This window comes from Aristolochia californica, unplaced genomic scaffold (assembly GCF_029961685.1).
Source record: "Aristolochia californica isolate CCGP_79_NKW_82.1479 unplaced genomic scaffold, dmAriCali1.0.hap1 SCAF_10, whole genome shotgun sequence".
NCBI classification, from domain to species: domain Eukaryota; kingdom Viridiplantae; phylum Streptophyta; class Magnoliopsida; order Piperales; family Aristolochiaceae; genus Aristolochia; species Aristolochia californica.
In genome coordinates this window covers 27,806,783-27,826,797 of record NW_027181771.1, presented here as the reverse complement: position 1 = coordinate 27,826,797, position 20,015 = coordinate 27,806,783, and the positions used below count along the sequence as shown (strand labels likewise).

The 20,015-nt window shown below is 38.1% G+C and overlaps 3 protein-coding genes across 3 annotated transcripts; 2 read left to right on the top strand and 1 right to left on the bottom strand.

The window, feature by feature from the left end:
- The first annotated feature begins 2,154 nt into the window (after nt 1-2,154).
- LOC137943026 (amino acid transporter AVT1E-like) lies at nt 2,155-16,937 on the top strand. Its single transcript, XM_068788724.1, has 13 exons — nt 2,155-2,342; nt 3,233-3,528; nt 3,656-3,870; nt 3,957-3,980; nt 4,075-4,255; nt 4,343-4,562; nt 4,688-4,823; nt 4,907-5,069; nt 5,149-5,192; nt 5,277-5,339; nt 5,433-5,524; nt 16,121-16,208; nt 16,896-16,937. The coding sequence occupies exons 1-13, from the start codon at nt 2,155-2,157 to the stop codon at nt 16,935-16,937; spliced, it is 1,752 nt and encodes a 583-aa protein (XP_068644825.1).
- On the top strand, nt 16,781-18,537 carry LOC137941797 (aspartic proteinase PCS1-like). The gene has a single exon (XM_068787381.1). It carries the CDS (start codon nt 16,956-16,958, stop codon nt 18,198-18,200), a length of 1,245 nt encoding a protein of 414 aa, XP_068643482.1. The 5' UTR covers nt 16,781-16,955; the 3' UTR covers nt 18,201-18,537.
- A 253-nt stretch (nt 18,538-18,790) lies between these two features.
- LOC137943025 (uncharacterized) lies at nt 18,791-19,777 on the bottom strand. The gene has a single exon (XM_068788723.1). It carries the CDS (start codon nt 19,775-19,777, stop codon nt 18,791-18,793), a length of 987 nt encoding a protein of 328 aa, XP_068644824.1.
- Between the last annotated feature and the right edge of the window lie 238 nt (nt 19,778-20,015).

The following is a 20,015-nucleotide window of genomic DNA, read 5'->3' as shown; positions in this document are numbered from 1 at the left end:
ATCCATATGTGTTGAAACATCTTATTTAACTAGTAGAATGGAGAAGTCCTTTTCTGCATGCATTGGTAAGGTACCCAAGAGTTTGTCAAGGAATGAGGATGAAACTAATTTGGCCACTAATCCAAATTCTCACCAAGTTGTAAAATACATAAATCAACAAGATCGATAAATTTATTTTTTCGACTAAACTAGTCTTACAAGTCATTTGTGTCAAAATCCTTGCAAATAACTGCTATTTGGCGGTTGAACAACAGAGATACAAGAAACAATATATAAAGAAAAAAATCTATAGTTGAAAGCTCAAACCGATATTACCAAATAGTTGGCTAAGAAAATTATAAAAATTTAGTACACAATAAGAGTAATATGAATAAGCTAGGATTTGAACCTAGATCTCCAGTTGCCTAGTGCCATACGATTAGCCCACAATTTTTTCACAATAAAATGGAAACAATACAACTAGTATACAACTCAACAAAGGTAATTAGATATACACCTAACGCCTCAAGGCACTTGCGGAGAAAATAGTCATTTTTAGGCCATGTAATAGCATCAGACACTTGTGGAAAAAATAAGTACTTGAAATTGTAGCATTGATCTGAAAATCCATCAATCCTTTTTATTATACTACACAAAAAAAAAAAAAATACCTAGCAAGAATATCAATATAGGCGAAAAAATCATAAAGTAATTTTTAAAGTATTCATCAATGTAAGAAATGGAAAAGCTTGCTTTCTCCAAGATTACACAATATGCTAAACACAAACAATTATGCAACCCATTTCTCTGGGGCTTTCATTGGCCTCAAACCTGAGAATATAACGAAAAGTTAATTAAAAGTTTAGGTTGGGCAGGTATGAAGAATTTAGAGAAATGTTATAGCAAAGATGTTGGAATTTAAACTTTCATTCAAACAAATAAAAGGATTAGTCATGCACAGATAGCGCTACACACTGCATTTCTCTCCAATTATCTAAGAAACAACAAATAAATAAATATTTATTGAAAATAGAAAAAAAGACTCAATACTCATCAATAAATAGTGTTTTGGCTTGTTCATGCTTCGACAGTTCTCTAGTCTGCTTAGCTCTCGAAAGAAGGGCATCAAGTACAATCTTTACGCTCATCTTGAGAGTTGTCTTTTTTTTTTTTTTTCTTCTACTTGCTTTAACTTGAATTCAGTAGCAATAAGGGCAGTCTTTAAACAGTTACTAACTCAACCTTCATAAAAAGGCAACTAAAAGACACTTTTCAAAAAGAATTTCTTGCCGGAAAATGCCACAAGAAATTGCATGAATTCGTGTTAGGACCAACCACAAGAAATTGCTTCACATTTTTGGCTAGTTGAAACATCTTGAAGATAACTTAAGAATTGATCGACTTCTGCACCAATAGTTACAACTACATTGATAAATAGCTAATCATCAAAATACTTAAGAATTTTTTAAAATACCCATTTAAAAAAATTAATTAGAAAAATATCCATATCCTAAATTTATTCGTCAAAATACACAACTTTGACTAGTCAACCACGAACATCATCATTGAGCATCCAACGTGGCAAGTCAATATTTTGACCAGTCAATAAAAAAAATGGGTATTTTGATGAATACGTTAACAAGATAGGTATTTTAATACGAAAACAGGTCAGCTTACACAACTGGCTCGCTGATCTACAACTGTTATTTAAGAGCATTCTTCATCAATTAATATAAATGCTCCTATGAGGGGTCATCATGGATTACGTAGCTAATGGCGTGATGAGTAATGTCTAGACAGCTCTGCATAATCTACATCTTACGCAAAATAATCTGCGGAAACAACGCTCCACCAAAAAACCCGAAAATCACGAAGCATTCAGAACATCCCCGAGGGACCAGCACTTGCACTTCTCCCGCTTCACACGTTGTCTCAATTCACCCTTCTACGTTCTTTCCTCGTTCCCGTCTCTATGGATAGCTATCAGGATTTTGGGAGGGACGGATGAAGACGTTTTCTTTTCTTTTCCTTTTCCATCCATTCTGCTTGAATCCTACTTCTGCCCTACCAAGGACTCCAATTGGATTTCAAGAGTCTGATCGCGTAGAGCTGAAAAAACGGTAGACACTTTAAGGGTTTTTTATCGCGGGCCAAGAGGTGAGAAGTCGGGAAGCGATGAAGACCGACGAGGAATTGGGTCCCGATCGGGGTTTTCTGTTCGAGACAGATGATGAAGACGATGAGGCAGAGCGAGTCGGAGGAGAGGACGACGACTACGACTACGACGACGAGAGTGAGGCCACTACGTCGTCGGCTGGCCCCATCGATGCCGCCTACGGCACGTCGTGGCCAAGAACTTACCGGTGACTTCCTGCACCCACTCTTTCTTCAGTGCATGTTTTTGCTTGTTTTATGTCTACTTAATTTCCCATCTTTAATTTTTTTTTTAAAAACAGAACCAAAATCAAACCTAGTAATATCGTTGGCATATTTCCTACCCAAAAAAAAACACAAACACGTTCTTCTCTGCCCATTTTCAATGTATCAGCTGTATCTATCCATGGATGTTCTGGTATATCTGGCTTAATATAGAACTCACCAATGAGCTATTTTTACCAACTATAAGGAGTTTTTTCAGTTAATACTTGCTTAGAAATAATCACCTCATCATAACAGGTAAGATTTCCTTTAATATATTTGTAACATAACAGAGAGCCAGGCAACAAGGTAGCATTACTTTTCTAAGCATATCTGATCCAGTCTTGATTAGTAAGGACTCGATTCGTAAGAAGCTTTATAAGAATGCAAACGAAGTGCGAAAAATAAACGCATCGATCAATGTTTGCTCAGAAGAATGCAAATTGCTCTCAAGGGGTTCAAGAATCTTGCTTAGTAGAAAAGATTTCCTTCTTTTGTAATCCCACGGATGGCAGTTTTCCGGCTGTTTCACCTCTGTGACTTTGTAGATGATTGTATATGTCCATGAAAACGGTGTTCCAGTTGTTGATTGAAGATTGTGTAGAATCAAGCAAACCTATGGCAAAATAAACTCATTATAATACTCGAAAGTGAGTAATATCATCGTTCTAGTGGAAATTAAAAGTTTACGGAACCCGCACAGCTACAACCTTGATAAATAATGATGCTTTGGTGGGATTTATCCCATGTTGTATTTCTCCCGTAAAGCTTATTTTTTATATTCTAAATTGTATAAATATCCCTCTCACGAGAACAATTTCGCTGATCTTTGCAGGCAGTCCATGGACATTTATGGCAGTGTATCTCAGTCCAATCCTGCTATTCGAGCAGCGTCCAGTTTAAGCATACTGAGCAGCTCCTTTTGGTCTTCTCCTCCGAAAACGGAATTCTCAAACTGTGACCTAAACTCACCTCTCATTACATCTCTCACATCCGCAGACGTGGAGGACAAGCTCTTACATAATGATCTTGAGATAGAGGAAAGTTCTTTAGCAGGTTCAACGTCAAAGATTACTTCATCACCCTCGAGGGAGTCCCAGCGATGCACATATTCTCAGTCTCTATTTAATGGTGATCCTGGCACCCCCCAAAACCTTTTTAACAACTTACATCTATACTTTGGAAACGTAATTTACAAAGGCTGGCCATGTTGGAACGACTTCGTCTATAATTCTCACAGGAATCATTTTATCTACAGGGATAAACGTTTTGTGCGGCGTAGGCCTCCTCTCCACCCCATACGCTATCAAAGAAGGAGGATGGCTGGGCCTCTTGCTGCTTTTTGCTTTCAGTGTCATTGCTTGCTACACTGGAATTTTGTTCAAGAGATGTTTAGAGAGCAATCCTGAACTCTACACTTTAGCTGATATCGCTCAGGCTGCTTTTGGGATGCCTGGGCGCGTAATTGCATCCGTTAAGTTCATTCTACATTACTCTTATCTGTCTTTATTTGTTTGAATATGCTTCGATGTCTGACGCTTGGAATTTGTCTCATGCAGATGTTTTTGTATGTGGAGCTATATGTAAGTATCTTTGATCCAGAGTTACACCTCCGTTTGAAACATCTTTGAGTTCATTTTAGTCGTAATATGAGAAAGCAAATTGATTTCTACGCAGGGAGCCGCATTAGAGTTCATTATTCTGATGGGTGACAATCTTGCGTCAGTGTTCCAGAACGCCCATCTGTATCTCTTTGGATTTCATCTCAACTCAAGCAATCTCTTCGCCGTCATCGCGGGTCTTGTTGTTCTTCCCACTACTTGTTTTCGAAATCTTGCTTTTCTGTCGTATCTTTCAGGTAAAATCGATCTATCATGCTTTGTCAACTCCGTGCATTGGTTTGGATATAGTCACTGATGAGAAGTTGAATAATTTCCTGTTTCAGCCGGGGGTGTGCTTGCTTCATTACTCGTGGCCGCTTGCCTGTTCTGGGTTGGGGCAGTCGATGGAATTGGATTTCGCTCACAAGGAACTGCTTTAGACATTGCCAATCTTCCAGTTGCACTTGGCTTGTATGGATTCTGCTATGCCGGCCACGCTGTATTCCCCAACATCTACCAGTCCATGGAGAAACCGTCAGATTACCCCTCAGTTCTAATCGTCAGGTACGTCATACTTTTCCTGCAAGATTTAACAGCAAATTACAGACCTCTTCTGGTGTCGTTTGTATCCGTTGACTTGGCAATGCAAGTATTTTTCAGCTTCGTGTGATTTTGGTTTCTGTGCGCAGTTTCATAATCTGTTCGATTCTTTACGCCGGAGTAGCTGCGGCTGGGTTCCTCATGTTTGGTGATGCTGTGAAGTCTCAATATACCCTCAACATGCCTACGCAGTTCACTGCTTCCAAAATCGCAGTTTGGACAACTGTAAGCAAAAGCTACATTTTCTAATTAGTTCGGGTTCGATCTGTGATCCGACGAAGGAATCAATATCGATTTCTGACATGTAGGTTGTGAATCCGCTTACCAAGTACGCAATAACACTCACTCCAGTCGCCATGAGTGTGGAAGAGCTGTTACCTCGTCGTCTCAGATCTCGCTGCATTTCACTCCTCATCAGAACAGTTCTGGTCCTATCAACTGTAGTTGCAGCAGTTAGTTTTCCCTTCTTCGGTGAGAGAACTATTTCCATCTTATGCGGTTTATGTAATTTAGTCCCGAGAATATGACTTGCGATGAATCTTGTTTGCAGGCTTTGTGATGTCTCTAATCGGGTCCTGTCTCACTATGTTCATTGTAAGTATCCCACCATTGAAAGCCTTTTGAGAATTTGGCTTCTATCGAATAAGCTGATGCTTTTCGTTATGTCGGTTGATGCAGGCTTTAATTTTCCCTTGTGCAAGCTATTTGAGAATAATGAGAGGAAGACTGCGTTGGAATCAGGTAGAGACAAAACTGTTTTTGGGGTTAGGGTTCAAAGCTAGGTAGGCAGCAGTAACGATGATTCTCACCTTTTTATCCTCTTGTCTCTTACAGATTGCAGCATGCAGTTTCATTATTACTGTAGGGATTATTTGCTCGGTATTGGGAACATACTCATCGATCAAGAAAATAGCCAATAACATGGGGTAAGAATATGAAGATGGAAATACCAGCCATTTTGTTCATTGTTAATACTCATCAAAGGCCATGGTAGTGCAGCGTGAAGAAGGATCGAAAGGGAGATTAACAACACCATAATATGTTTATTCTCAGTTTTAAAAGTTTTCAGAATTTTAAGATGTCCAATTTCGAGGTTCCATACCAAGTAATTGTCAATATTGTCAATGCCTATTTGTGATTCTAATTTGAAAGGAATAGTCATACATAGATTAGTGAGTACAAAGATTTTGACTTTATTAGTTAGCTTTCTAAGCTTGACTATTCATTTTGGGATAGGCCTTAAACTTAACTTTACATGGAATCTGAGCAAATACTCGTATATCGGCCTCCACCCAAATTATCCATATATAGAGTCACAAAAGAGGGAATACACATGACATGGAGGGGCCCACCAAATATTTAAAAAAAAACATGGAGTACTTTCCAAATATCTCTAAATAATTAGTTAGAATAGAAACAATGGTACCAAATCCATGCGTGAAGGAAGAATGCAGTAGTGTAAAGAAAAGGCTAAAAGTGGGCATTCATTTGAGCGTACACACATGATGGAAGGCAATGGTCCTAGTCATGTGACCTGCAGGGGCAGAGTAGAGTCAGTGACTTGTGTTTTAATTATTGATGGATAGGTCAGGAGCATGAGGTTCGGTTGCTACGGCAGAGGACAGGATACCATGTGTAAATTCCGTATACTAGGTCCCACACTCACGTGCGACACATGCTTGTGACTCTTTTTTTAAGTAACGACCCAATTCTCATGAGTGAAGGCAATGAAGAGAGGAGGCGGGATGACTGTTTTCTTGTAAATGCTTGGATGAGTCTATAATTCTTTGAATGAATAAACAAACTATTGGAAACAAAAAATTTTGATTTATTTTTTTTCAATTCTTTTAGAATGAATTAACTTCAAATCACATACATTTTTTTGCGTTGTTTATTTTCTTTTCCGTTTACTTTGATCTTGGTTGATCCTCCATCACATGATGTCCAAGCATATTGGAAATTAAATCTATTTAATAATCTATCAACCTAGTGAAAGGAGAGTTTGTTTGCTCATGAAGTTGAATGATTGTGTCTTTCTGTGATAATTGACTTGCTTTACTCCAATTATAAATCAAGTCAATATACTACTAGTTTGTTTTCCTCTTTTGCTGAAGAAAGGAAGTTTTTCGTTTTTTGTGTAAGTTGTTTGTTCACTTTTTTTTTTTTTTTTTTTTTTTTGCAAACCCGACCTCTAAGTTAAGATTTTGCAAGGTTGAAGACAATGCAGAGTCGAATCAAGATAGGATAGGAGTCGACTTGAGTTGTTTTTTAACAATGTTGCCAAACTACATTACAAAACTCAATAGTCAACTTGATTTAGTTGAGCACTCCTTTGTACAATTTTTTATTCTTCAAATTGATTTGTTGTATTATTAAATTGATCAATTACAACAAAAGGTTAAAAAATTAGTGTTTGCAAGTTGTATAGTTTAAATTATGTAATTTTGAGGGACCTTATTCAAAATTACATATTTAGTAAGGATGCTATGGAACACAATAAGACAAAAAATTCCATGCCTTCAGAATTTATTGTTGTTGAAGTTGAACAAGATAAGTGTAAGATGATAGAGGTGTCTAATCTAGATTTTAAGTCTTGGTTATTGAAAGGATGTTATGGAACACAGTAAGACAAGATATTTTAAGCTTTCATAATTTATTGTTGTTGAAGTTGAACAAGATAAGTGTTAAATGATAGAGGTGTCTAATCTAGATTTTAAGTTTTGGTTATTGAAAGAATCTTAGGTAGTTGGTGGGTAAAGACCACCTCTTCGTGATCCTTATGAGAGTCCCTATGAAACATGTATGCTATTCAGATTGATGCATGAGTCTTTCAATTGAAGATAGAGTGACAAAACTTTAAACAAGAAGGTACGAAGGTGGTTGAGTTTTATAATCATATTAAAAGTATTTGTGTTCAATTAAAGGTAGTGGGTGAGACGATTTCGCTCAAGGATAAATTATCTTATATATTAAGCAATTTATAAGAGGAATATAAAAAAATTTGTTTACGCTCTAACCACTCAAGCACAAATTCTAAGTTATGAAGCACTACTTCCTTTACTGTTGTGATAAGAACAATTTCTATTTAATGGGAAACAACCAACAACCTAGGATATCACTATTGTTCTTGCTACCATGACAACTTAGAACTAAACTCAAACTCAAAATCATAACATGTCTGAAGGATGCCACACATATCACAATGGATCATGAGCTCATTATAATGGAAACAAAGTGGCTTGTAATAGTGGTTCCAATTTAGACAGGGATATTGAATGTTAGTATTGAAAAAAATTAATTATTGGACGTTATAGAAACTGTTGAGATCGTTTGCCAACGTGTCCACTAGTACTTGACTTCAGACATGAGCGGGTTACAAATTGGTGATGCTCCTGATAAAGGTTGGGCGTTGATAATGGTGTGGCCCAACATGTCTCTCTGATTATGGTAAGTTCTACTTTGCTCCTTATTTTGGCATTGGTTCTATTATCATTGATGATTGTACTGTCCCATCTTGTGCACATTAATACTCCTCAAGTTCTTGTCGAACTTCATAATGTCATTCTAGTTCCTTCTTTTTATTATAACTGGTTTTTCAGTTTCACAATTTCTTGTTGCTCTAAATACAAAAATTTTATTCACGTCATCTTATGTTTTCTTGAAGGATCGACTGTCCAAGGAGATCCTAGCTAGAGGCCATAAGTAAGGACATCATATCTCATTGAAGATAGGCACATTTATAAGGAAGCTCCTTCTAGCTTTGCAACAATTTTATTCACCCTAGTATTTCATATTAGTGATTGACTTTTGTCTCATCTCCTAAAGTTTCTACTTTTGATATACAATTATGGAATAGTAGACTTGGCCATTGTTTGGCCCCTATTACTAAAAGTTTGTTAGACATGGTGATAACAAATTTTGAATTAATTTACATGATATTTATCATATTTTCCAATTTTCAAAAAGTTTTGAACTTTGTTTTTTTAAACTTTCCACAAGTAAGCCAACAGGAATTTTACAGTTATTTCATACAATTGTTTGGGGTTGTCTTCGAATGTTTTTTCTTTCCAATTCACAATTTTAAGTCATTTCATGGATGATTTTTCCAGGATTCATTTGATTTACTTCATTACTCATACATAATTAGTTTCCTTGACTTTTTTATAATTTATTTTTTTCATTGAGAAGTATTTAAATGCACACATTAGTATCCTTTATAGTGATGGAGGCATTGAACACATCTCTTTTATCTTTTAACTTATAAACTATTTTATCCTCCATCAATGATTATGTGCCTATACACCATAACAAAATGGTGTTATCAAAAGTAAGCATTGTCATGCGGCAGAAATGGGATTTTCCATCTTATTAGTAGTAAGATTCCAAAAGGATTATAGACTGAAGCTTTAATACTATGGTTTATATCAATAATAGACTTCCTTCATCTTCTATGATCAAGAATTAACCTATGAATTACTTCGCAAGGAGTCTCCATCTTATAATTGTTCGAGACTTGTTGAATTTATGAAAAAGAGAAATACTTTATTGATTTAATGTAATCAAAGTACATGAACCCCCATTTATAATAGAGGAAAGTAGTAGAGTCCAATTACAATTAAACTACCTTTGTCCCATTTACACCCAAACTCTAACACTTAAAGATAAGTCCTAGCATAACAAAATAACACAACATAAATAGAAGACTAACATAACTAAAACACCTTTAAATTGAAACTCTTCTATGAGACCTCATTCCATAATAATTGTGGCTTTGTAAGACTTTTTATTGTGAAAGTCATGTAAGACTCTTCTTTTTTTACTCTTTAACACTCCCCCTCAAGGTAGAGTTTATAACTTCAGCTTGCAATAAAAAGGATTTTTGATCTTCAATTTGCTTTGCTGCAAAAATTTCTTCTTAGATGCAAAAACTTCATCTTTTGTGCTTTCCCTTCTTGAATATTTTTGTCACATTAAAATTGCCACAACATATGGAATACAATACCTCTTTCTTGTACTTCTTCTTGTACTACTTCTACTTCTCTCCCTCAAACTGGGAGGTAATTGTAATGATCCCAGTTTGAACCAAATAACATAGATGTAGTAATAAGTTCCTCCATCCCAGTGTCCCAACCCCGAAAATGGGTGATAAGTGGGTAATGCCTGTCACTCACAAGACGACGATAAAGGACCCATGTATACATATAAAAAGTCTTAATGGATTTAAAAAAATACCCATATATATATATATAAACGTAAACCAACCGAAGCAACACACAAGAGATTGGCTCAAAGGGGTATGTGAGAGTCAAAATAAAGGATAGTAGGAAAAACGCTACCAAATAACCAAGGGGTAATGGGTAAAGAGGAAGATAAGATGTCGAGTGCCACGATATGTTTTATTTTTCTAAGAAATTCAAATTCCGCACCAGATGAACCAATGCTAACAACAGCCAGCAAATAATGGACCCAAGGCTAGCAATCGAGGAGTTCTTTTTCAAAAATAATGTACCACAAGTGCAGTTGTATAGTAGTGGATAACCAGTAAATAATAACTAGTAACGGATAAGGACACATGAAATAGTCTACAACAAGTCCATCAATAAATAAAGAAGTTGCACTAAATAGTATGTTGGAACCGAGTACTAATCCAAGATAATAATCCAACTAGAGATAGAGAACCAAGTTGAATCGAGTCAAATAGTAGACTAATATAATCAAGTCGTAAAAGAAATATGTATAGAACTCGGGACCTGAACACGTGTAACCGAGGCAGGGACCCAATTATACCCAAACTCTAACACTTAAAGATAAGTCCTAGTATAATTAAATAACTTAACATAAATAGAAGACTAACATAACTAAAATACCTTTAAACTCAAACTCTTCGGTGAGACCTCCTTCCAAATAATTGTGGCTCTGCAAGAGTTCTTATTGACAGAGTCATGTAAGACTCTTCCATATTTACTCTTCAAGAACTATTTCGGGCTATTACATCTATTTACATTAGTACCACACGACAACATAAGTTTTCCCCCAAGGCAATGCCTTATGTTCTTGTTAACTTCTTATTGACAGAGTCATGTAAGAATCTTCCATATTTGCTCTTCAACAAGACTATTTGGGGCTATTACATCTATTTACTTTAGTACCACACGACAACATAAGTTTTCCCCCAAGGCAATGCCTTATGTTCTTGTTAACTATGATACTGTCTCCAAGGGATGTCATTCTTATAATCTTGTGACTCAATACATTTATATTTCTCGACATGTTAATGTCAATGAATTTAATGTTGTTACTAATCATCTTGGTGATCTTAAGACTATTCCTTAGGGGAAAGGTACTCATAGTTCAGATATTTCATCACAATTTACTAGAAAACTTTATCACACTCTGCAATATCTCAAATATCTTTGGTTCCTCCAGCTATTGTTGTTGTTCCTTCTCAGTGAGTCGACTCCCATGCACCTTTAAGTTGACTTGATTTCAACCTGGTCTCCTCTTCCAATGAGTCTTTTTCTTCTTCTCTCTTTATCAACTTTGATTTCACTTGTCTCCTCATCTAATCCTCCATATTTTGTTATAGTATCCTCACGTCTTCTTTTGGTTCCCTTGACACATCACCTCCTTCTTCTGCTTGTTCCACATTGCCCGTATAATCTTTGCTAAAGTTGTGTTGGTCTTGTCATATACGTTAACCTTTCACTATTTATTCTCCTATTAATTATGTGACTTTTCTATTTATTCATGTCCTTTACTCTCAGAATGTGAAAGTTTCTCAGCCCACTTCCTACAAAGTAACATCCCAAGATCCTCGATGGGTTCAGGCCATGCAAGAAGAGATTGTTGCTATGCATTCAAATTAAACATGGGATATTTTTATTTGACCTTCTGACACATTTTTCGATGGCAACAAATGGGTCTATTACATTAAATATCATGCATATTACAATATTAAAGATATAAAGCTCATCTTTTTGCTCAAGATTTTACCCAACAACATGAAATAGATTATGGGAAGACTATTAAAATATATAAAGCCTATTTTTTTTCTCAAGATTTTAACTCACAACATAGAATTGATTATGTGAAGACATTCAATCCAATGGTGAAGATAGTTATTGTTCGCCTTATTCTTTTGTTGCCCTTAAAGATCAATTAGTCTTTAGATCAATTGGGTGTAAAAAATGTATGTTTGCATAGTGACTTTTCTGAGACAGTCTTTATGGAACATTCACTAGGCTTTGAATAAAAGACTACAGTCAATATGTATGTCACCTCAAAAAATCCATTTTATGGCCTCAAGTGTGCTTTTAAATTTTGGTGTAATATGTTTCATGAAGTTCTTTAACAATATCATTTTATTCAAGTTCAATTTGACCATTCTCTATTTCTCCATAGGCGTGGATCACTACTAACTTTGGTATTAGATTATGAAGATGACATTGTTGTGACCAACAATAATGCAACTTTTATTTGGTTGTTGAATTAATCTTCTTTGAACAAGTATTTGCGTATGAAAGACGGGTCCTCTTCATAACTTTATTGAGTATTGAAATTTATTAAACCATTCTTTAGATTCATTTGACTAATTACAATTACACTTTGGATTTATTGGAAGGATATTGACTTCTAACTTGTAATTAAGCCCATCTCCATTCTGGCATTTTAGCTTGTAATACTTCACAACTTTTAACTGATCCTACTTCTTTGCTTGAGCATTATCGAAGCTCAACAAGTGTTAAAATATTTGACTATCACTCACCTGTATATTTCTATTATGCTTAATCAAGTACGTTAGTTCATGCACAATCTTAGCCATCAGAATTTGTAGCATAAAAAAGTACTCTATGGTATGTGAAGGGTACTAGTGGATTTGGAGTCAAGTTTCACAAGTGTGATTTGAGTTCACTTACTTTTAAGTAGTTATTGAACTTTTCAGATTCTAATTGGGCCGATGATCCTATTACTCGTTGTTCATTAGTGGATTTTGTGTTTATCTCAATGATGGATTTAATTCATGGAAGAGCCAAAAACAACGACCTATAGATCACTCTTGAATTCAAATAGGATATTGAGCTATGGTGTTTGGTACGTCTGAATTAGTTTAGATACATCATTGTTACACTTCATTCTCGTCAGTAAAAGGATGTCTACCCTATTTTGTGACAATTGTAGTGAATTTACTTTAACAACCAGTCTTGTTTTTCTTGACCACAACTAACACATTGAGTATGATTATCATTTCATCGAAGTAAAAGTTGATTGTGATGCTTTACAAACTCTTTATATTCCTACAGAAGACTAGAACGCTGACATCCTCACAAAGCAGATTCCCATTTGTCATCATGTTTTTCTTTGTGATAGACTTTGTTTCGGTTCTCTTTGGGGGCGAATGTTAAGGATAGTCAAGAATCAGAAAATAACGAAAAATCCAGTGAATGCAATTCTCATGATTGTAATCCCCACAAGTTAGGAGTAGAAGCAAGAAATGGTAGAACTTATGTTGGTACTTACAACCACTCACAATATGGTTTCCTTTTAAAAACTTGATGAGTCCGTAAATATTTGAATGAATAAAATTGGAACTACTGGGAATGGCAAGTTCATTCGGCCTTTTTCCATTCCACATAGGTTAAGTTTGAACCACTTAAATCTTTTGCATGTTTTTGTTTACTTTGATATTGTTCAGTTTATAACAAATAGCAAATCCAAACACCAATTTGTTCAACTATTTCTTAGTGTCTGATAATTTTTTCATAAAAAATAAATTTCTAAAAAATTATTAAAATTTTAACCAAATTATTAGAATTCATATCTCCTAGTTGTGAGAAAATGATTGTGGAAGCTTGTAGTTTTAAGTGTCCCAATATGCAGAGTAACTACACTCCTTGGTTAAGGATGGGCACCAAGTCAGGTTTTGTTGGGAACCCACCCAACTCGAAAGCCCGGGGATGGGTTTTGGGTGAGGGGCAAGTTTTTCCTAACCTGACCAATGTTGAACCCAACCTGTGGGGTTTTATACCTATAATGCATTTTAGCAAATATATGAATGACACCTATTTTAATGATTCAGTCATATAATTTTATAAGTTTCTTAAGAATAGTTTAGGAGATCTTATCTTCTAAACTAAAGGGAAGATAAGAAATTTTATCTCCTAAAGTGAAGGGAAGCTAATCCCTTATCATGCCCCCGCAAGATAGGCAACAGTTAGAGAGTCCAATCTTGTCGCTTAGCAATTGAAATTGTGAATGTGGCAATGGCTATGTAAGGAGATCATACCAGATAAGGACGAATTTGAGCCAAGAGGGAGAGGCTTGAATTTGAGGAGAGATTTGTAGTGAGGATTTTAGGTGGACAAGGTTTGGAGTCATCAATGTACCCAAAGAGATCATACTCGATAAGGAGGAATTTGAGCCAAGAGGTAAAAGCTTGAATTTGGTGAGAGATTTACAATGAGCTGGAACTAAGAAAAAGTGAGTAGGCAGTCGTTGATTATGAGGAATTTTCTTTTTAATTTTTTTCACACATGTGAAACTCGCACTTGTGAACTACTTAAGCTACACGTATGATGTTTGCACATGTGTGGGCTCCCTTTCCTTTGATTAATCAGAAACTTTCTAATCAATCGAAGGTCAAAACAGAGAAAGAGGAAGAAGGGGAGACCAAGCGACGACTTCCGGAGGCTTGATTCTAGTGATGGCGACTGGTGAACTTCCTCTACAACAACAATGATTCTTATGTGGGGACTGATTGATGGCTACAACACATCAGACGCTGGAGGGCATCGACTTGGGTTGCTCCAGCGACTGGTGGAGCGGTGAGGGATGTGTTGGCGATGGGAAGTTTGAAGGACAACGATAGAAGGAAGAATGATCGTTGGCAGAATTTGGGTGTCGACAACATGAAGAGGATAATTGGAATAGGACGCTGCAGACTCAGGAAGGAGGCGATGGCGACGGGACAGGAGTCAGATGGACGAGGGGTGAGCCTGAGACACGAGTAGGTCTGCTTGCGGCTTCTGGCACTCTTCGTTGAAGACAAAACGATCTATTCTGGGTATGACAAGATCGTCAGTGTAGTGTGGATTAGAGGTGTCACATGAGCATAGGAGAAAGGGAAGAGGAAGATATGGCGAGGATGCAATCCATCACTTCTAGTGGCTCAACTTGAAATATTGGAGGTACACGGAAAGGATACATACAATCATAGAGATCTTATCTCGTAAATCGCAGGGAAGATAAGAAATATTATCTCTTGGAGTGAAAGGAAGATAATCCCTTATCATAGTTAAGAAAAATAAATATTTTAAAACATTTTGTTCTCAAAGGATAATGGGTAATGGCTTAAATAAACAAATTTTGATGTTGTGGGATTTTTATGGTGTATTGAGATTTTTATAATTTCTTAAAAAACATTATAACTTTTACAAGTTTATAGATTTTTATGGGTAAAGCTTATGGACCAAACGAACGGGACAGGGCAAGACCGGGAAGGGCCAGGGATTGATCCGGGATATAAGGTTGGGTTGTGGGATTGGGCAAGGACGGGGTTGAAGGATAGGGCAACGGTGTGGTGACGAGGTTGGTTTTTCAATCCCGTTCGGGTTTTTTTGGGTTCAGATTTTGCAAAACCTTTGATCTGACTTGTGCCGACCCCTATCCTCGATGGATTAAAATTTGTTAAAACCTGAAAATTATGTGTCTGTAACTAAGAGATGGTAATGGATTCTGAAGGATAGGGCAACGGTGTGGTGACGAGGTTGGTTTTTCAATCCCGTTCGGGTTTTTTTGGGTTCAGATTTTGCAAAACCTTTGATCTGACTTGTGCCGACCCCTATCCTCGATGGATTAAAATTTGTTAAAACCTGAAAATTATGTGTCTGTAACTAAGAGATGGTAATGGATTCTGAAGGATAGGGCAACGGTGTGGTGACGAGGTTGGTTTTTCAATCCCGTTCGGGTTTTTTTGGGTTCAGATTTTGCAAAACCTTTGATCTGACTTGTGCCGACCCCTATCCTCGATGGATTAAAATTTGTTAAAACCTGAAAATTATGTGTCTGTAACTAAGAGATGGTAATGGATTCTTTCAAATATGGGACCATTGCCCTCGTGTCAATTAGTCTCCTTGAAGAGACATGAAACCCGTTATGGTCTTGGGGGAGGGTCCAGAACCGGGGTTCAAGGACCGGTGGCTAAGAGACGACAAATCGGTCAGGTTTTGCCCTAGTCATGTCCCGACGATCAGACACGCGGGTCATGAATCTCGATTCTTTGGAGGAAAAGTAAGAAAGACCTCAGAGTGTCGGTGAGAAGTGCGCATTAGTTTGATGCCAGCTTCGAGCTTGCCCGCCCTGAGAGTAGATTTATTTCCCCAGTACACGACATTAAAAGTTACTGATCCCGGGCTATTCGTGAAAACCTTGGAAGACTCTTTACTTGTGAATTGATCAATACGATCCCATTTCAACCATCCATTGTTTTACTTGAAAGTTTTGATCTGCTTCTTTACACGATGTAGTGGATGCTGCAGCAAAGCTGGGAATCCAAATCTTATATACAATGTTCTTGATTCTGGGAAAGCCGGCAACGATGTGGAAGATCTAAAGGTTTGTCTCCAGTGCGACCAAACCTATTGATTTATATAGATCTTGTTCCTGAATCTCGAAACTCCATGCGCATAAACATTGAGGATTGCGCCGATTACCCAATCCAAATTGCCTTGACCCTTCTCCGGGAAACAGATCACAGATGCACGAATGAAAAACTGAACTCATTGATTCATCACTTACCAACTCTGGTTTCCCGTTTCTGGAAACCAGAACTCATGAAGCTTTCACCTATAACTCTCTCACTCGATTGCATAGTCGTCGTGGCAATTATCACTTGCAAAGCTTAATCCATTAGAGCTCCTTAATTGTTAAACGGTTGCAGTTTCATTGACTACAACACACGTCGTTCTTGTATTGCTTTGTTTAATCCGTCCAAACAGTCGCCATGACTGCGAAGATGAGTTGAACTGGAAAGTGAAAAGTGAGACAAGTCTTTAAGCGTCTTTTCTTTTTTACTTAAATACTCATTAAAATATTTGGAAACTGTAAAGAACTGTTGGAAAAATTGGAATCGACTATTAGAAATTAGAAATTCAATGGCGGATATTTATTTCTATCTTACACTCAAGAGTTGGGAGTTGGAAGTTGGGACCAAATGAGCCCCAAATCGCAGACTGCAACAAACCGCACCTCTTCCTCCTCCGACTTTGGGAGCTTTTTAATTTCAAATTTCCGTTTTTTCAGTTCCCACTTCTCGCAGACTCGCACTGTCTTCCACTTTCGTAGAACAATTCCCGCAATACCATGTCCTCAGTTCTCCCTCTTCTTCTGTTCTTTCTTCTTCAGCGTGTAACCTCCTCCTTTTCTTCCCAATCCCTCGTTTTGCCTCTCAGGACTGAAAAAATCCAGTTGGGTTCTCCTCGCAACAGTCTTCTGTTCAGCTACAACGTTTCTCTCACCGTCTCTCTCGCCGTCGGAACGCCTCCGCGGAACGTTTCTATGGTTTTTGACACCGGTAGCGAGCTCTCCTGGATTCGTTGTGGCAAAAACTTTACCGCTGGCTTTGACCCTTTTCTCTCTTCTTCTTACTCGAGGATTCCTTGTTCTTCCCAAATCTGCAAAACGAAGACGCGCGATTTCCCCATTCCTGCCTCGTGTGCGCCTAATAATCTCTGTCACGTACAACTTTCTTATGCTGACGCGTCTACTTCAGAAGGAATTCTTGCTACTGAAACCTTTCGTATCGGAGGCATACCTGTGCCTCGTACAGTATTCGGTTGCATGGATTCAACTTTTAGCTCACATCCGGAAGAAGACTCCAAGACCGCAGGTCTGTTAGGCATGAACAGGGGTTCCTTGTCCTTCGTCTCCCAGATGCGTTTCCCGAAATTCTCCTACTGCATATCGGGTCACGAATTTTCGGGCGTTCTGGTGTTCGGCAACTCGAGTTTTCTGCGGCTTTCACCGCTAAATTATACGCCTCTGATTCAGATGCCGCTGCCATTGCCGTACTTCGACAGGGTAGCATATTCGGTGCAGCTGGACGGGATTCGCGTGAAGGAGAAGCTGCTGCCGCTGCCAAAGTCGGTGTTCGTGCCGGACCACACAGGAGCAGGCCAGACGATGGTAGATTCAGGGACCCAGTTCACGTTCCTGCTGGGTCCGGCTTACTCGGCTCTGAGAAACGAGTTCCTAGAGCAGACCAGAGGGTTTTTAAAAGTTCTTCCTGGCTATATTTTAGAAGGGGCTCTAGATCTCTGTTTCAGCGGCTCGATTTCGGAGACCACCATGAATTACGTGCCGGAAGTGGTGCTGATGTTCAGAGGGGCGGAGATATCAATATCGGGAGAGAGGTTACTGTTCAGGGTCTCCGACAGGATCTTCTGTTTCACGTTTGGGAATTCGGATCTGGAGCCGGTGGAAGCGTACATTATCGGGCATCATCACCAGCGAGACACATGGGTGGAATATGATTTACAAAATTCGCGCGTTGGGTTCGGCAAAGCTAGATGCGATTTGGTTGGGCAGAGACTCGGAATGCCTTCCTGAATTTGTTCAAATCGCCAGAAGAAAAAAAAAATCCCATTTGTCATTTTTACTAACAATATGTAACCCTGAAGCCGTAACTTGTTTTCTTTTCCACATTAATGGAGATTGGTTTGTATCCTGCACTGTACACATACTGGTTCGTCGGAACAAATATCTTCGCAAAGTGAAGGGGGCCAGTCGACCAGTCTTGACCCAAAGAAAAATGTACATTTCAATCTTCTTTCGCTGTCCGGTAGTGTTCAAGCCTCAAGGGATTTCACTTTCTTGTTTTCGGTATTTCATGGTCTTTATAGAATATAGATCGATGATCCATTGAACACGACGATTTAGAATCCTAACTACACGATGAATTAAAAGCAAAATTTCTAAACATATCGTGAATTTCAGAAACTGAAAAACGGAAGCCAAAAAATACATACATCCACCCATAGTTGTCAGATTCGAGGAATTTTCAAAATGTTTGTTTAGTCTATCCAAAGCTTTAATCCATACAATTGATGAGAACACATGCTCCTTTCCTATTTTTTTTCTTTTTTTCTTTTTTTTTTCTTCTTTTTTTTCCTTGGACTTCTTCAACTGTATCAACTATTCTAAGTTCTTTTCCACACACAAAAGCCAATTTTTTTTTCTTTCGTAGGACAGACTATAGCAAAATGTCCAAATCCCTTGCACTTGTAGCATTGTGGTCCATCACCCGTAAGTTTGGCCTTTACTCTTTGGTCACCCACCACGACGTGTCTACCTTGGTCTGTGAGTAGAGGTGGTTTCTGGAATTGTTGTGTTGATGCGCGTTCCTGCTTGAGATCTGTAGATGATGTGCGTCTCCCGCTGAAGAATCCCAGTTGTTTTTCAACTCGTAAGGCCAATTGATAAGCTTCATCAACATTTAGAAGCCGTGCTCTCAGCATCTCTTTATGCAGCTCATTACGTAAGCTTGTGCGGTAACGAGCCAATGTTTGTTGCTCATTTTCCACCACTTTGCTGCGAACAGTCAATTCATGGAAACGATCTGTGTACTGATCAACAGTCAATATTCCTTGCCTCAGTCGCAACATCTCTTCAAACATGAGTTGCTTGTAATCAATAGGCAAATACTTCTCTTTTAGTCGTTCCTTCATTTCGCCCCAATTAGATACTGGCGCACATTGAGTACGACGTAGTTGTTCTTCCACACTACTCCACCAGGCTCGTGCATGTCCTTTTAATTTCATACGAACATAACGAACTTTTCTATCCTCAGACACGGAGAACCACTCAAAATAATCCTCCATGGCCGTCAAACAATCTTCAAACACATTGGGACCCAACTTCCCAAAAAAATCTGGGACTTCCACCTTCATCCCCTTAGCTGGTTCATCGCGAGGGTAACGGTCGAAGCCACGTCCTCCTCGTCCCCTGGGAAATCCACGGCCATGCCGCCCAAAATGAGCTTCATGATCGCCAAATCCCCTGTTCCTCTCCCTGTATTCTTCATCCTCTTCGTTCCCTTCACTGCCGTTTACTTCATCTTCCGAAGGAGGTTTACGCACTCTCCTATTTTGAGGTCCAAACTCATCTCGAGTTCGACGTTCCTCCATTGTATCCAGCCTTTGATTAATCTGTTCCAAAACAGAAGCGAGATGGTTGATCTATGCTTGAAGCTGGGGAAGATCAGTGCTTGGATTTTGGTTATTCGACATAGTGTACGAATTACCACTGCGAGTAACCAGCATGAAACACTGCGTTCCTTGAAGAAAGAAACCTTGTACCAAGAGGCCTTCGAACGTGACACCTCAGTGTGTGTCTATTTTGGAAATAATTACTTCGGCTCGGCTC

What these genes read in the sequence shown, in the direction of transcription:
- LOC137943026 (XM_068788724.1), top strand. Translation starts at nt 2,155, where the DNA reads ATGAAGACCGACGAGGAATTGGGTCCCGATCGGGGTTTTCTGTTCGAG. An exon ending in AAATCGCAGTTTGGACAACT is followed by an intron (nt 4,824 to 4,906) that starts GTAAGCAAAAGC and finishes TCTGACATGTAG; the next exon opens with GTTGTGAATCCGCTTACCAA. An exon ending in CCTGTCTCACTATGTTCATT is followed by an intron (nt 5,193 to 5,276) that starts GTAAGTATCCCA and finishes CGGTTGATGCAG; the next exon opens with GCTTTAATTTTCCCTTGTGC.
- LOC137941797 (XM_068787381.1), top strand. Translation starts at nt 16,956, where the DNA reads ATGTCCTCAGTTCTCCCTCTTCTTCTGTTCTTTCTTCTTCAGCGTGTA.
- LOC137943025 (XM_068788723.1), bottom strand. Translation starts at nt 19,777, where the DNA reads ATGGAGGAACGTCGAACTCGAGATGAGTTTGGACCTCAAAATAGGAGA.